This window comes from Danio rerio, chromosome 16, assembly GCF_049306965.1.
Source record: "Danio rerio strain Tuebingen ecotype United States chromosome 16, GRCz12tu, whole genome shotgun sequence".
NCBI lineage: Eukaryota > Metazoa > Chordata > Actinopteri > Cypriniformes > Danionidae > Danio > Danio rerio.
The window spans coordinates 31,511,530-31,529,689 of NC_133191.1; the positions used below are offsets into that span (position 1 = coordinate 31,511,530).

Genomic DNA, 18,160 nt, shown 5'->3' on the forward strand with positions numbered 1-18,160 from the left:
TCTCTCCAGCATGTCGGTGTTGGTTGGGGCTCCTAAAGCGAACACCTCTCAGCCGGGGATTGTGGAGGGAGGAGCGGTGTACTACTGCCCCTGGCCGGCATCAGACCCAGACTCCTGCCGCCAGATCCCCTTTGATAAAGCAAGTAGGTACCCTCATGATTTATTACCCATGGTTCATGCAAAAGGTCCAGGTCCCACTGACGCAATTAGCCCCCTTCATTGAGAACGAGTACTTTTTATCGTTGTAATTACTAAATTAATTTAATTCCAGTTTTTCAATTAAATCTTATTCGCAAACAGACATCAGGCTATATATAGGCTACTTTTTATTTCTGAAATCTGCTTACACAGATATTTCCTTTCCCATGCTTCATCTTCAGACTCGGCTGCATAAATTCCTCTTCCTCCAATAAAAAGATCAAAAACCACATCCAAGAAAGAGTTAATTTCGCCGCATATGGTTTGGTTTAAAATTTCAGGAGCGGAGTAATTACCAGAGAAAGGCGCGTAACTTTACCTCAGCGCGTAATCTGCCGTAATTTAGACGTCCATTACGCGCGTCTATTAGTAAGGTCACCAGAACATTTTATCTTTGCATTTTTAATTTCTTTCTTCTGTAATTGGTCATGTCTTATTTTATGATGGGAAAATGTGAAGAATAGATCATGTCAATAGAAATTGTGCAACAGAGCCGAACTCGAAGTGAACACTTTTGATTCATTGATTCAGATCTATTATGTCATTTGGGGAGAAGTTTTCGTGAGTTTTTGGTATATTATTAGACTATTTCGAGAAGACATGGTCTGCCTGAAAATGCAGTGGGTTTGGATTCAGGAAAGCGGCATGGACTGCAGACAGACTCAGAGTTGGATGCTGGGGAATGTGAGCGCTGATGTTTCGTCAGAGTCGCGTGGTTATATTCAGTGCACTCTCTAGAGGGAGCTTTGATCGCAGAATTTATGTGCTGTTTGTGAATCTAACTTGGGCTCTTATCAGAATGGGCTGTGACCTTCTTTTAGAGTTAAAAACACACCATTAGACATTAAATTGTTAAAAATAAACTCTGAATTAAGGATTTGACAGAATAGTGAGATATAGGCCAAGAAATTACAAGAGATCTTAAACTTAAAATTGTGAGGGATAAACAGTTTTGAGATTCACAATTAATTCTGAATCTATATGTCAAATGTTGGAAAAATTATACTAAAATGATACAAAAAATTGAAGTAAAAATTGTGATATACACTGCTGTTAAGAAAAACGGGGTCAGTTTTATTTATTAATTTTTTTTCATGTTTTATTATATATTTTTTATTATTTCATTCATCAAAGCAGCGTTTATTAAATGTAAAATGGTAAAATGTCAACTTGTTAATTATTTATTACAATTAAAAAAACTTATTGTATGTAGTTTCTTATTGTATGTAATTTCAAATAAAATTATTCCAGTCATTTTTGCTTTTATTACTATTACAATTAATAATAATAAACATAACATAAATATTAATATTAACAATAATAAAAAATTAAAGTAATTTCTGAAGGATCATGTAAATGAAGACTGGAGTAATGAAGATGTAAATTCATCTTTAAAATCACTGGAATAAATTATTAAACTAAATGATCAACTACTTTTGAACAGTTATTTTATGGTGCAAGAACATTTAACAATTTTACAATTTGTACTGTATTTTTGATGAAATAAATGCAGCCTTGATAAGCAGGATCAGCTTATTTACTGACCTCAAATATTTGACCGGTAACCAAGAGTTGCAAGAAAAAAAATCACAATTGTGAAACATAACTGTGAAAAAGTCAGAATTAAGCTCAGAATTAAATTGTGAAAAAGACGAACTTATAATTGCAAGAAAAAATGACACCACTGTAAGATAAAACTCATCAATTGTGAAAACTTAAGTTAGATTCCATGTAGAAACAGATTAATATAGGTCCTTATAATAATGAATTATCAGTTTATATTTAAGAATTGTAAGAAAAAGGTTATTTGGACAGAAAAATCACCAATATTTTACTCAAAATTATGAATTTTTAATTTAGATTTACATGAAATTAAAATACCTAATGCTGAAATTGCTTATAAGATCATTTTTGTTGAATCATTATTGTTTGATTATAGTGTTTGGCTATTAGTTCTGAATTGTTCTTTCGTTATTTTTATTAGATTATTTATTTTACTACTGTTTAGTAGTCTGACTGTGTCATCTTTAGCCATTCAGCCATCTTCAGCCACCGAGAAGCGTTTCAGACACTATAGTGTATGTGTGTGTGTGTGTGTGTTATATACATCAGTTCAGGAATTGGCATTGAAATGGATTGTCTGTTTGAGATGAAAGCATTGATGCTCTGGTTCAAGATGGTTGGTTTTAGATGGAGCCTGATGGTGATGAGGTGAGTGAAAGAGGCTTAAAAGAGCTGTGAACACAAGGGAAATAAGAAAACAGACAAGGGAGGGCAGAAGCGATGTCTGTTCTTTGTTAGCGTCATGCATTTTGTCGTTCTAGAACATCTACTCAGATCACACACGTTTCCAGATTCATTAGTCACATTGTTTTTAAGACACTTGACCTCTGATCCTGTGTGCTCTTCCCACTGTGGCCCTCAGAGCTCTCCATGGGGGGCAAGGCCCGCGTGTGTGTGCGTCTGACATCTCTGATGACAGTGTGTGTGACTAATGCTGTCCTGACTGAGAAGAGTTAATTCATTGGATACACCAGACAGGATCATGTACCAAAGAACTTCGTAATTCTCGCATGCACACAACTTCATAGTTGCATGTCCACACACTCTAGAGGCACATTTCACTTCAACTTATACTATATGGCTGTTAAATGCTTGATTATGATTTGCTGATTATTAGCTGTACAATTATGTAAAGGCACAGCAGCTATATAAAAGTACAGCTAAAGTAGTTCCACGGAAGTCATGACCGCATTACAGTTTTAAATAACTACACATAATGGTTTGAGTTAATTCACAGCTTACAAAAGGCAAAACTCTAATTAATACAAAATAAAAAGCTGAAAATGAAGTGTGTGAAACACTAGACCCACGCACACTGAATGAACTAGAGCTGCACAACATATAATTTCAGCATCGATATCGCAATGTGTGCATCTTCAGTATTCACAACATCTGTAATGTTGAGTTGGGATTATTACCCAGACACAACAGTTCACATGATGTGAGTCTTCACAAAGTTTAACCATCATAGATTGAAAGATTTTCATTTAGATGGGGCTTCAAGACCTGTAACTATGCAATGTTTTAAGCGAATTTAAACGAAGAAATTATATCTTTTGTAGTTTTAACAAAAGTTAAAACAAAAGTTTTATTGTATTTAATTATTTATACAATGAAGATCATGCAGTGTCATTTTAAATTTCAGTATTTAATCACTGGTTATTCAATAACACGGGTCATTTCACTTTCATCTTTGTTCTATTTTATTAATCTAGGCTTTTATTTTGTATTTTATGCAATACAAAATACTCTCAGTGTAAAATTAGGAATTCTTTCCAAATAGATTTAAAGTCATCTTGTGAAATTATATTCATATGTATACTCATATATTCATATATGCCACAGCCATATGACCCTGCAGCCCAAGACCGGTTATTTACTGAAGCTAAGCATGGCTGAGCCTTGTTCAGAACCTGGATGGGAGACCGCATGGAAAAACTAGGTTGCTGTTGGATGCGGTGTTAGTGAGGCCAGCAGGGGGTGCTCAACCTGCAGTCTGTGTGAGTCCTAATGCCCCAGTAAAGTGAAGGGGACACTATACTGTCAGTGAGCATCGTCTTTCAGATGAGACATGTAACTAAGGTCCTGACTCTCTGTGGTCATTAAAAATCCCATAGCACTTCATGTAAAAGAGTAGGGGTGTAATCCCAGTGACCTGGCCAAATACCCTCCATCGACCCATACAATCATGGCCTCCCAATCATCTCCATTCATCGCATTGGCTCTATCACTGTCTCTTCTCTCCACCAGTAGCTGGTGTGTGGTGAGCTCACTGGCGCTGTTGTCCTGTGGTTGCCGTCGCATCATCCAAGTGGATGCTGCACACTGGTGGTGGTGTGAAACGCTTTGGATGTATGGCCATACACGATGAATGCGCTATATAAATACACATTACTTACTTACTATATAGCAGAAAAGCAAAATGTTACAATTATTGCAATATTGTCAGTTTTATTTTCAATAATGTGTAGCCCAAATCTGAACAATAAGTGTGATAGCCATGGTATAAGCAGAATAATTGACAGCGGTCTGTTGAATTATTACAGCATAATGCACTCCTAGGTGTGCATTATATACTAATAATTCAACAACCCAGCATTAATTATTACTAACATGAATATGTAGATACAGAGTACATGATCTAAATATGTTAGTGAAGGCATTTGTTTTGTTTACACTGATCATGCTTTTTAATACTATAGAAGTTTTCATTCAGAAGAGTGTGGGGGGATCATTTACCACAATAGTATATTAATGAGTAAAATGAAAAGGAAGAATGACAAGCATGTGTTTATGACCCAAAAATGAAACAGATGTTTAAAAGGACCAATGATGCCCTGCTGGGTTTTTATATTGTGAGTCTGACCTTGCATTTTACCACAGTGTGTGTCATCAGAACATGTGTTCATTTGAACATGGTGTCCTGCTTTGTTCTGGCATTTTTCTTACTTTACTGTGTTTAGAATTTCACTATCATTATGTTTATGAATCGAAAATAGTATCGCATGAGTATGTTAGTGTGAAGAATATAGTGTTTACTGTACTTTTGTTCACACAGTCTGCTGATCTCCATCAGAAACAACAGCCTCCTAATATGCAACACGATCATGTTGCACTTATCAGCTTACAAAACATTATCAACAAATGCAAACCAAAGCTAAACATTTGCATAATAACAAGAAAAGCATGTTTCGGCATGCTGACCTCTGGGATACATTTGTAAGTGATGCTTTCCTATGAACAAATACAGCAAATGTGACCAAAGTGGTGTTAAAGGTGATTGCTTTGAGGTTTCTCTGTGTCTGTTGTTTTGGTGTGAATTGGGCGTTGCAAGAAAGTAAATGTAAATGGAGTATGGCTGACCACCATATTGATACTGCTGACTCAGTAAATGTATTGCTAGAGTGTTTTGACTGTTTAGTTAGGAGTTCATGTTGATTGCTATCACATTCATTGATCTGGATGGTTGCTATACTGTGCAGTTGCTAGAGATTTTGGCTGGTTGGTACGATGCACTGTTTAGCTGTCTGTGAAAAAGTGTACACCGAAGTCTCAGATATGCTTCAAGTCCTTGTTTTGAAGTTCTGTTAGTCTATAGAAGTGTTTTGCCAGGTAAATTCTGTAAATCAAAGTCTTTAAACTTTTAACGGAGAACAAGCTATATCCCAAAAGACTAGGAAGCAAAATTGAAAATTCTGTCATTCATTCACTCAACCTTCACTTGTTGCAAATCTGTTTGCATTTCTTTCTTCTGTTGAACACCAAAGAGTATACTTTGAAGAAAGCTGGAAACTGGTTACAGCCAGAAAACTGATTTAAAGACATGGAACTACTTGAGGTTGAATGTTTGCGTGAGTGAAAAAGTCTATTTTTTCATAGCATAGTGCTATGAAGCACAAGTCACACAGAACTCACTTTCAAACTAAGCAACTTTTTGTTGGTCAATTTAGTGAATTCACATGACCAGCTTGACTTAATTCTCAATCACATGGATTTTAATTAAAATTACATTTGCAAACAAGAAAATGGAGGATAAAAGGTGGAGGGATGGCAGGTAAAGAGAAGTGCTTATTTTGTTTTTAAGTTTATTTTTCTTTCAACTATGAACTGTTACATTGAAATAAAGTATCCACAGTATTAAAGGTGATGCTGGAATTTGGGTAGGAAGATTGCCTCACAGCAAGAAGGTCCCTGGTTCGAGCCTCAGCGTAGTCAGTTGGCATTTCTGTGTGGAGTTTGTATGTTCTCCCCGAGTGTGTGTGTGTGTGTGTGTGTGTTTGTGTTTGTGAATGCAAGTGTATGGATGTTTCCTAGTGTTGGGTTGCAGCTGGAAGGGCATCCGCTGTGTAAAACATATGCTGCAAAAGTTGGCAGTTCATTCAGCTGTGGTGACCCCTGATTAATGAAGGGACTATATAGCCTGGTTTATACTTCAGCGTCAAGTGATCGGCTTGACCCACGGCGCATGCAATGCATGTAGCTGTGCATACATACTTCTGCCCGCTGTTTCTGTTGCTCTGCAATAATACTTCCAAAACGCTAATTAGCAGTGAGGTGTTTATGTTCCTCTGTATCAAGTTTCTTCGCTGATGTTTTTTTTTTCTGAACGCTTCGTTAATGTTCAAGTGGTTAAACTCATTTTGAGGCAGGAACTGGTGGACGTGCAACAACTTTAACCACAAGGTAATCACAAAGCAATAGTCTCCATCTGGAGCTTCTTGTAAACAGTCGACACTTGTAATCAATTGCTCTAACGGACGACGCTTTGCCCCGCACACACTCGTCAGCGCTTCCAAGCCGACCAATGACAGAGCTTGCGATGTGCGTTGTTGCGACGTGTAGTTAAATTTTTTGAGAGGTGCGCCTCAGGTGCATCCACGCGTAGGCTGCGCCGTAGCATCCACGTGCGCTTGACGCAGAAGTATAAATCAGCCTTAAGCCTAAAAGAAAATGAATGAATGAATGAATGAATGAATTAATTAATTAATTATGGATTATTTTCATCAGTTCAGTCACACAGTTTGTGAGGGATTTGATTGGTGCCTCTCAGAGGATGTGACACATTGCATACAGCAGAAGAGCACTTTAGAAGACTTTTTTTTATCAGAGGAAACAAAAAAAAAACAATCATTTTGCTAAAATTAAAATCTAGATGTTTCCTTTTTTATGCAATTAGAATAAAATCAATTGTTCACTATGTTTGTTTACCATTTTGTCTTTGGTATTTCAAATCAGGCTCTGCAAAATCTAAATCAAGATTTATATTTAGCGGCTTATTTATTTATTAGTTCATATGTTATTGGTTTTCATATATTGAGAGCAATTAATAGTTTTGATCCAAAAATGTTTTCATCCAAAAATGTAAATTAACTTTATGCGCAAAACTGGAATATTTCATATTAGACATACTGTACAAATAAAGCAGCGTTTCCATACAACGAGTCAAAGAGAACAAAATCGTCACTTCCTTATTAACTGGTGGCAAATATTAACACTAAAAATGGAGTTTACTGTGGTATGAAAAGCTGCGTGAATCATTTCTTCATTTATTAAATGACTTGCGCCTCAGAAGACAAATGCCGATATGCAGTGAACATGTGGGGTAGTTTTTTTTTTTATGTTCTTGACTGTTCTGGAGGTAATTATTAGTATTAACGGTTAGAGTGTTTTAGAATAACCAAAACAACATTTCAGATGTTTTACAGTGCGCTCAGTCCGCTGGTTTGTCCATTCTCACACATTTTCATCATCAAGTAATCTCTCATAACAAAATCACATGACTTTTTTAATGCGCATACTGAAATTTGTTCGGTAAAAGTGTTTCTACTGTAGTGTATGCGCATCTTTTCTCATCGATGAAAAAGTTAATCCTACTCAGTTATGTGCATATGTTTTTTATGCACATTTTCAAAATGATGCTCATCTTGGCATTTCTATCAACCGTCTTTTTATGAGCATCTCCAAAACGTGCATTAAAGTAGGTGGATGGAAACATAGCTACTGTCAGCCAAAAGTTCCATATCAGAGAATACATCCCTAAAAAATCTAAATCTTTAACCACACAAGTTAAAAAAATAACAACTACATTTAGCATGAAGAAAAAGGCCCATAGTAATGGCTGGAGAGAAAGCAGAGAAGGATTAGAGGTGATGTGTTTTTATGAGGTGTAGACTGTACCTTATGGAGCTCTAAACAGGTCCAGCTGTCGCAAGATCTTCTCTGGATCACACAGAACCCTGTAGACCCAGATCCGAAGAATCATGTACATGTGTACACACACTTTGAGTGTAAAACGACCCCCTGAAGTTGTGCCTTCACATAAACAAACACACTCATCTGCAAGCAGGCTAATTTGCTGTTGTTCCAGAGTGGCTATATTGGCACCATTTACGTTCCTTGGGTTCCTGATGTTTTCTGTTTATTATAAACTGAAGTCCAACTCTCTGTTTTTCTGTAACTTTCCTTTTTCTTCTTTCTTTTTTCCCAGATAACCGTATGATTAAAGTGAACGGGACACGAGAGCCTCTAGAATTTAAATCCCATCAGTGGTTTGGAGCAACAGTCAGGACCCACAAAGGCAAAGTGGTGGTAAGTGATGCTCAGAAATGTAATCCAGTTAAAGACCATTTGCAGTCATATTCATGCTGGATGCTTGCTTCCGTGCGTTCATGGATGTGGTTGGAAAATGTACTCTTTATTATTGAGTATCTGCCATTCAATGGCTTTATATCTATTTAATAGTATTGCATTAGTGTTTCATTCACCAATGTATGGGATCCAGAATCAGAGGCTCATTCATGAAAGCATTGGAGTGTTGGATTGTTTTGGGAAAATGTTTTGATAGGAAATGTGGCTCTGTTCTGTTACTGAGGGGCTTTTGGAAAATGTTGATTTGAGGTTGACCATGTGAGAAGGAGAACTGCTGATGTATGAAAGAAAGAAGCCCGAGTTATTACATGAAAGGAGGCCTGGTGCCCAAATGTGTCTGCCGTAGTTCACACAATCCAAAACCGAAAACATTTGCTTTTTCAAAAGCTTTTATTCAGAAATATTGTATAAGATGAAAGATTTCCCCCATCCCTATCTCCTGTTCAGACTTTAAAGTCTCAGTTCATCCAAAAATCTAAATTTTCTCGTCATTAATTCTCAATCATGTGGTTTTAAATCTTTATGAGTTTCTTTCATCTGTTGAACACAAAATATGATATTTTGAATTGAATTGAACTTTATTTTGACAGATTTTAGACAAGCTGTACAAAAATACAAGTAACCTATACATTTTGAAATAAAAACTGTTAAGGATAAAAACAAAATAAAGCCCTGAGCTTGTTTCCATTGCAGTCCTCGCTGTTAAATAAAACACATTTTAAAACAGGAATAAAATAATTCACAAATACATTCCTTTATTCATTCATTTTCTTTTCGGCTTAGCCCCTCTATTAATTAGGGGTCACCACAGCGGAATGAACCGTTAACTTATCCAGCATATGTATTACGCTGGCCTTCCAGGTGCAACGCTTTTCACAATTGAGTAACATCTAAAATAAAACATCCTCAGAGCCTTTTTTACAGTCTCTCACTTAAATGTCCGCTGAAAGGCATATGAATATGTGCAACAACTCTGAATCCAGTAACATCAGTCTTTACACACAGCAGCATTCATGTAAACTGACATATTACAATACTATACACAAAATGTAACAGAATTAAATATAAATTACCGTGTGCGCCCTCTTAAACCATGCAGATTGATAAACTCTTTCTCAGGCTCTGTGTCATTAGCTTCTCTCTGCCACCATGCCAGTTTCACCCATAATGCCATGGTCCCGCACTTCACTCAACTTAAACATGTGATCTGTTATGCTTCAATAGCAACTCTTTCTTTTACAAACCCATAAATTCCAACAATTTTAAGGGTGCACATTCTCTGCTTTGCATTATATTACATATTATGAGTTTATAACTGAAATAAACATACAAATTATAACAAATTAATTTGAGTTTATAACAAAAACACAAATATAACTTTGAGAAAAAAAATAACATGTCCTTGACATTTACAGCTAGGGTTTTTCAACCAATCATAATCATCCAGTGAAAGGTTAATGTGACTATTTTCGATCTCATATGGTTCCTTTTACAGCATCGATGTTGTAATGTAATTAAGATACAATCAGTTAATTAGAGTTAAGCATTCATTTAGTTGTTCAAGCATAAAACGAGATAAATGACTAGTGCTGTCAAAAGCAGCAGCAAAATACTGGGGGAAAAAAATATATTTTCATATTTTAAAGACCTGGTGGCAGAAAATGGAATTCAATGCAGAGTTTCTTTTCCGATCTAAGACCCACTTCATATTGTATATCAATCAGGCAGTGAAGATCACTGATTTGTAAAGAAATCTGACCTTAAACATAGTGATTTTGAAGTGAAAAGACTTGGGCTAGGCTGGCTGACTGAAAATTAAAAGTCTATGTGCATAAAATGTATTGCGTCTCATATTTCTTTACCGTGCAAAATTTTAATTGATGATTTATTGTCTTTTATTAGTCTATGATGGAGTGTTGTTCACAAAAACTATTGCAAACATTATTCGTCAATGAAATGAAGACTGTAACATAGTGTTTATGTGTTTCTGTAGGCCTGTGCTCCCCTCTATCAATGGAGGACAGTGAAGGTCAGCAGTGAGATGGATCCTGTGGGAACCTGTTATGTGGCTGTGCAGAACTTTAGTGCCTATGCTGAGTATTCACCCTGTAGAACCAGTGAGTGTTTATCTCTCCTTACACACACACACACACACACACACACACACACACACACACACACACACACACACAAATAACATTATCCCAAAAATAATAAGATGATGTACAAGAGGCATCATTGTGGAATAAAATATTTCTCAGCTTTTATTATCATTTAAACAAACATTAAGTCAGAATTTGCCAGGGGTGTGAATAATTACTGACTAGACTGTATACATAGAGACAAACTCAAATTCCTCTGATGATTTGATACAGGGATGTACTAGTCCAATGGTCCCCAACCCCCAGGCCCCAGACCAGTACTGGTCTGTGGATTAATTGGTACCAGGCCACACAAGAAATTATAAATTATTTCTGTTTTATTTATTATCTGAGTCTGAACAATCTTTTATTTAGCTTAACATATTGAAATTGAAACTGTGTCAGTCTAGTTTTTAGAGTTGACATTCAGTTTAGTTCAGTTAAGTGTGATTTAAATTTCACTACTAAAAGTCCAAACACTGAAGACCAAATCCATCAATGCGCAGCTCCACAAGTCCCAAACCAAGCAAGCCAATGGCGACAATGGCGAGGGACAAACTTCACCAATTGATGAAAGTGAAGGAAAAAAACAACAGTCCAACTAGTCCAACAGTTCTATTATTGCAGTGTTCCACAAATTCACCACTGTAAGGCTCTAATGTAATGTACAAGTTTGGGATTGGTATAATGTTTTCAATGTTTTCTTATTCTCACCAAAGCTACATTTCTTGGATAAAAATACAGTAACAATTTGGTAACCCCGGACTTGTCAAAATGAGCAGTTGTGTCAGGCTTGCATTTCACACATAAACACACATGCATCCACTGCTTCCCATACTGCCCAGTTGTGGCAGTTGTCATGGCACCCATATGCCCTACTGTAAAGATCACAGGGGAAGCACAATTTCCTGTAATTTCCTGCTTATTTCCTGTATTTTGAAGTCTCATTCACAGTCTGGGAGAGTTGATCAATTTACTCTGGTTTTATGTCCTCACATTAGATTCTGTGAAAACTTTTTATTATGCAGACATACACAGTGAGAGCATCTGTATTAACAGTTAGTGTAGTGTAAAGTGGTATATTAATAATAACTATGCCTAATGTGTTCAGAGGGAAAATTTCATGTGACATATGAGGCCATAATGGCTGAATTATTTCCCTCAAACTGTTTCATGTGCCAGCCGTCATCCTGGCGGGCCAGAGTTCTTGCCAAGATGCATGGCAGGGATGATTTTATCCGCCTTGTGTTTATGAATACCTACAGCATACACACACTGTTGGAAAGATAGTTCTGTAGAGAAAATGTGATACTGAGAGAAAATACTGGCAAATAAGAGAAACAGGGATGGAATGAGAAACAGAGGGAAAGTGTTTTTATTGCATTCAAGTGAACATGCTGGGTAGGAGACGTTGAGGTTTGGAAGTGATGTTACGGCTCATTAATTCACCCCACCTACTGTACGACACATTATATCAACACACACAGGATATAACTTACTGTACAATATATTTCAGCGTGTTCCTTGTTGAAAACAACATTCTTATGTCCCAGTCAGATTTTTTGGTTAGATTTTGACTTGGACATTTGGTTTTGATCAATTATATTATTATTATTATTATTATTATTATTATTATTATTATTATTTATTCATTTATTTAATTTTTGGCTTAGTCCCTTTATTAATTAGGAGTCGCCACAGCGGAATGAACCAAAAATTATCTAGCATATGTCTTACGCAGTCGATGCCCTTCTAGCTGCAACCTATCACTGGGAAACATCCACACAGACTCATTCACACACATACACTATGGACAATTTTAGCTTACCCAATTCACCTGTACCGCATGTCTTTGGACTTTGGATTTTTGTTAAAATATGGACGTTTTTGCAGTTTTTCCCCTCATTTTCTATTTAATTATGAGGTTTAAATACTTTTTAAGCACTATTTTATTGCTGGATTAACTTGTGGGATGGTCATAAACCGCCCTTTTTGATGTACCAAAAACATTTCCTAAAGATTTAGAAAAAAAAGAGAATAATACTTATTTTTCAGATACAAATTTATTAAATCATATATCATTAGAAAAAAGGATGCTGTTCAAATTTTAAATTAAAAACTGTTATATATTGTTATATTATTATAATAGTATTGCCTATTATCATTTATTAGTCAAACACAAACTGGCCAGCACATTTAACTTTCCTCAGATCACGCTAAAGCAACCGCCAAAACAGGATTCTGCTTGGTCTTAAAGCCTTTTTCGATGGATATTTTCCCAATTTATTATGGCATAGCAGTCAACATAGGACAAACAAGCTTGTGTAAGGGATATATTCTGGACATTTGTCAGTGAGTGGTGGGTCTTTCGAACCATCCGAATCCATCCACCCCCCACCCCCAGCTACGGGCCTGCAACCCATCACTGGGGAACACTCATACACTCTCATTCACACAAATACATGGCCAATTTAGCTTACCCAATTCACCTATAGTGCTTGTCTTTGGACTGTTTGGCACCCGAAGGAAACCCACACGAACATGGGGAGAACATGCAAACCCCACACAGAAATGCCAACTGACCCAGCCGAGACTTGAACCAGCGACCTTCTTGCTGTGAGGCGACAGCGCTACTCACTGCACCACCGTGCCGCTTTTTAATTTTTATTATAATATTGTGAAAGTATTTTACTGTTTTGATAAATATATAATAAATATATTTAATGATTAAGTTTTCAAAGAGTAATGTACACATTGTATCTACATTAATCTTACTTAACTTGTGACCTTTTTGAGGAATTGCATCATATCAAATCATATATTGTACACATCTGTCTTCAGGGTGCTGAAACTTTATTTACTCATTCATATCTTGATGACTTGTATTACTGAGGTTTCTGTGATCTCTGTAGATAACCCAGACCCAGAGGGCCAGGGCTTCTGCCAGGCGGGCTTCAGTGTTGATTTTACTAAGGTAATAAATCTCACTCCTCAACCCTGTCTGTGTATTTCATCTTTATGATTACAAAATTTCTGAAATGTTATTCTTATTTCAGTTCAAAATTAAAGAAACTTTTACTTCCAGTTTTTTTTAATAAATAAAGTTGAAATCAGAATTATTAGCCTCCCTTTGATTTTTTTTCCCCAAATGATTTTTAACAGAGCAAGGACATTTTCACAGTATGTCTGATAATGTTTTTTTCTTTTGGAGAAAGTTTTATTTGTTTTATTTTAGCTAGAATCAAAGCAGTTTTTAATTTTTTAACACAATTTTAAGGTCAAAATTATTAGCCCCTTTAAGCTATATTTGTTGACAGAAAAAACATCTCTATACAATAACTTGCCTAATTACCTTAACCTGGCTAGTTAACCTAATTAACCTAGTTAAGCATTTAAATTTCACTTTAAGCTGTATAGAAGTGTCTTGAAAAATATTTAGTCAAATATTATTTACTGTCATCCTGGCATAAAAGATAAGAAAAGATAAAATAAATCAGTTATTAGAAATAAGTTATTAAAACTATTATGATTAAAAATGTGTTGAAAAAATCTTCTCTCCATTAAACAGAAATCGAGGGAAAAATAAATCAGGGGGACTAATAATTCAGGAGGTTTAATAATTCTGACTTCAACTTTCTATATGTAGAATGACCCTACTTTTTATCCCTTTGACCCTTGATCCATTTGTAATTTCTCCGGTGTGCCTTTTGAGGCAAGGGGAGTGAACTTTTCTTGCACAGATCCTACTGGCTGGCTTACGTTACATTCACCCCCTAAACCTCCCTTCCATCTAGGTCACTGCACCGATGTAAATCTTTTTGATTTATTCACCCTGCACTGAATGAGAACCAGCATAAGTAAGCTAAAGACTGAAACCTCTGGTGTCAGTCACTGCTGTTCCTCTTGAGACCTGGGGAGTAAGTTTTACTTGAGCAAATCCTACTAGCTGGCCTCAGCTGCACTTAGCACCTCCAGTGTGTCACACACCGAACATTTTTACAAAGTTTTCTATACCTTGATAAGCAATGCAAATAGACACCTAATGGTGGTGCTGGTGTGTATATCCTTATAGAAAACAATGTTTATAATTTAAAAGAGGTACAACATGGCAAGTTCAGTGTGTGACCTGCTTTAACCTCAGCCCTGAATCTCACCCCTAATGCAACTGTCCTTCTCGCCCCACTCCAAGCAAGAATTGGCTTTTCTGATATTGGAAGCAGAAAGAGAACCAAAGACTCTAATGAACATTCTCTCATTTGTTAGTTGCTATTGTGGCTCTTGAGGCTAGATGAGTATGGTTAACTAATTTCACTTACAGGCACAGATCCCACTAACTATGACTTCCATTACACTCACCACCCCAAAAACGTTCATATGAGTCACAATACAAACAAAATCCCTGCTGTTCTACGTAGCCTACTGCAAATGGGAACCAGTGTAGTATTAGTGCCAGTATTAGAGGCAAGTGCACTGGCATGGGCTCTTAAGACTGCAGCCTTAAGCATCAGGTGCTGTTGCATCTTTTGAGGTTACATTTACATTTAGCTGTTTTCCAAAGTGACTTACAAGTGAGTGTTTACAATTGTCTTTACATAGCCTAGGCTTCCGTTAAGTTCATCCTCCTAAACATCACGCCCATCCGGGTCACGGCACCAATAACTGACTATTTTCGGTATGAAAAATTGCAGCTGTGAATGTCAGCAGCTGGTGCACCTCTGAATGCAAGTGGATTAAGGTTTATTTGCACGCATCCACCTAAACTGGTTGTATTTATTGGGCTAAAGGTGGAACCCAACCCTAAACCTTCCCCTCACAGTGATGTTACTTGCTGAGGAAGAGCATGTGTCTGGAGTGCAAGTTTGCAGCCAGACACAATTGTCAAATGTGAGTCTCAAGTATACAGTACATGTTGAGGTCATACCAGGCTCTAGTACAGGGGTGCTCAATTTTGTTCCTTGAGAGCTACCTTCCTCCAGAGTTCAGCTGCAACCTTGATCAAACGCAACTGTCTTTAATTACCAAGTGCTCCTTCAGATCCTACGTATTTGGTTTAGTTGTGTTTGATCAGGGTTGGAGCTAAACCCTGAAGGAAGGTAGATTCGGCACCCCCTCTCTAGTATAACCCCACTGATTTCAGAGTGGGAACCAGCACAAAGCATGGGTACAAGAACAAGAGCACTAAATAGGACAGCTTATAGCGTCTGTTGCATAAAGCAAAAGGAAAGATGCTGTCCTTCACAGGTCCAACTAAGTGTCATCTGTTACACTGCTAAAACCTCACTTCCATCCAGGTCATGGCACCAATGTAACCCTTCCGGTTCATTTCATTATGCTCAAAGCAGGAACCGGCATTAGAGGTGGGTGCACTAACAAGGAGACTAAAGTCTGCAACCTCAGGAAGGAGTTGCTAATGGCTCTCTTGAGGCCTGGATAGTGAGGATGTCTTACACAGCTCTTACCAGCTGACCTCTGTTATACTAGTTCATGCCTCATTTCTTTTTTCTCTATTACTAGCACTTATAAAATAATCAAAACCCATCATTTTTGCCAGTCTCTTGTACATCTTTTTCAATATTCTTTCTCAAAATCCACAAGCAAACCCACAGAAATACACAAACACATTTTTGAGGCCTGTGTCCTCATTCCTACCTTCTCTTCTATTTCCTCACTGTTTTTCTCCATTTCTCAGGAAGGGACTCTGGTCGTGGGAGGACCAGGGAGTTTCTACTGGCAAGGTAACACACTTCTTCTCATTATTTTGTCTTTTCCACTGTTCCATTCTTTTACAGAGTTAGATTGGCAGACAGAGGTCTCGCATAACCCAGACTCACATTCTCAAAGGAGCCCAAGAATCTCTGTTCCGTCCAACAAACTGACCAGGCTGACCCTTCCCCTACCTTCAGAGTAGAATAACAGGCACTCAGACTGATGACATGTCACCTCCCAGGAGCCCCGTTACCAAAATAATCAGGGATTATCTCAGTGTGTTAGCGCTACCATTGCAGAGTCTGTCCAGCCAATCAGAGCTCTGCATTTGGTCTTCAGTGAAGTGCTCTGTCAGAATTGACTTATCACAGATGGGTTAGTGATAGTGTTAATATAGTGTTTGTGATAATAGGAGACAGAAAGTGAGGTCAATAAGCTATTCTTTCTGGTCAGTGGCTTTAGTCTAGGCTTTAGAGACCTTTAAAAGATGTCTATTAACTAAGAGGAAGTTAATGCCTGTCTTTCCACACTTTAAATAGTGGACATAATGCATTCTGCTTAGTTAGCAGTGAAGCACATCTAAAATATTGTAGATATCTGTTTAGCTAAGATAAAGATAATAACAAATCTGCAACCTTTTGACTATTTTGTGACATCAGTATTAATGCTAATTAACAATTCAAGTAATGCATATTAATAAAATCTTTAAGTCTGGAAATTTTATTGCGTGGATTTTTGTAAAAGTCCATACTAATACTGCCTACTAGAAGGCAAATATCTATACAGTTTCTTTATTTTTCCCCCCACACAATTACATTTACTTTTAAATCCTTTAATGTTGATAGACTGTAATAGTAATAGGTAATAATTAATAGGAAGGGACGATATTGATAACAGAAAAACGTAACAAAAGAATCTGCCTCTTAAATGTGCAATCCCAGCAGAGACACGTCCCAAGACTTTTAGGATTTCACACTTAGCTGATAAATAATTATAAAGCTTGTTTGGCATGCTGTCCCGGGAGAGAGCCCAGAGCTCATAAGATCCTCGAGCTTGGGGCTCCCTCCCGTTTGCAAGGTGAGAGGGGAGTTTGAGTTCAGCTAGATCTCGAGAACTCCCATGCTGTAGTAGCTAATGAACAGATAGTAATTGCTCTTAAGAGATAACTATGTACTAGGAGCATGTCTATGTTTCTGATTTGGACTAGTCAATAAACTTAAGTTGAATGTTTTTGGATGGTGGGAGGGAACCGGGGAACCCGGGGGAAACCCATGTGAGCACGGGGAGATTGTGTTAACTCCACACAGAAAGGTCGACTGGCTTGGTAAGGACTAGAAATAGTTACGTTCTTGCTGTTAGGCAACAGTGCTAACCACTGGGCCACCGTGCCACCCATCTAGGAAAGGAGGAGGAGTAGGGGTGGAAGTGGGGTTCTTCAAAATGAAGATGGCTGTTATATGGAACTTAGGGTATTCATAGTGGCTCATGAATCGTCTGATTGGTGAATCATAAATTGAATAATGCAGGAGCGGCTGCAAGCAATCATAAGCATGTGATCCTCTCGAAATAAGTTTATAAATAAACTTCACTTAATAGTTGGTTAAATTTAGGTTGTGTTTTCACTGCGCGACACGTCCAAACAACATTCAAATGACATCTATTACACTGACAGATGCAATATAGACTTGACATGCATGTCCATCAGACGTCTAATGTTTAGTGGGTTGGAAAGTGACCAAGATCCAACATCGAGCCAACATCTTAAAACGACGTCATATTGATGTCAAATACTGACATTTATTTGTCAGGTATGACAACCAAAATCTAACGTCTAATAGACGTCATATTGGTAACGTCCAAATGATGCCAAGCTGTAACATCATTAGACGTTGATATTTTGTTGT

At 37.2% G+C, this 18,160-nt stretch overlaps 1 protein-coding gene across 2 annotated transcripts in view; it reads left to right on the forward strand.

Annotated features, from left to right (window-relative positions):
- Positions 1-18,160, forward strand: part of itga8 (integrin, alpha 8) — a 130,266-nt gene that overhangs the window by 672 nt on the left and 111,434 nt on the right. For both annotated transcript variants that reach the window (XR_012392125.1, XM_021466921.2), the window contains exons 2-6: positions 10-143; positions 8,249-8,349; positions 10,403-10,526; positions 13,463-13,524; positions 16,240-16,285. Coding sequence is in view for 1 of the 2 variants with exons in the window: in XM_021466921.2 (XP_021322596.1) it covers positions 10-143; positions 8,249-8,349; positions 10,403-10,526; positions 13,463-13,524; positions 16,240-16,285 (467 nt within the window). In the remaining variant the exon portion in view is untranslated. The remainder of the gene's footprint in view (positions 1-9; positions 144-8,248; positions 8,350-10,402; positions 10,527-13,462; positions 13,525-16,239; positions 16,286-18,160) is intronic.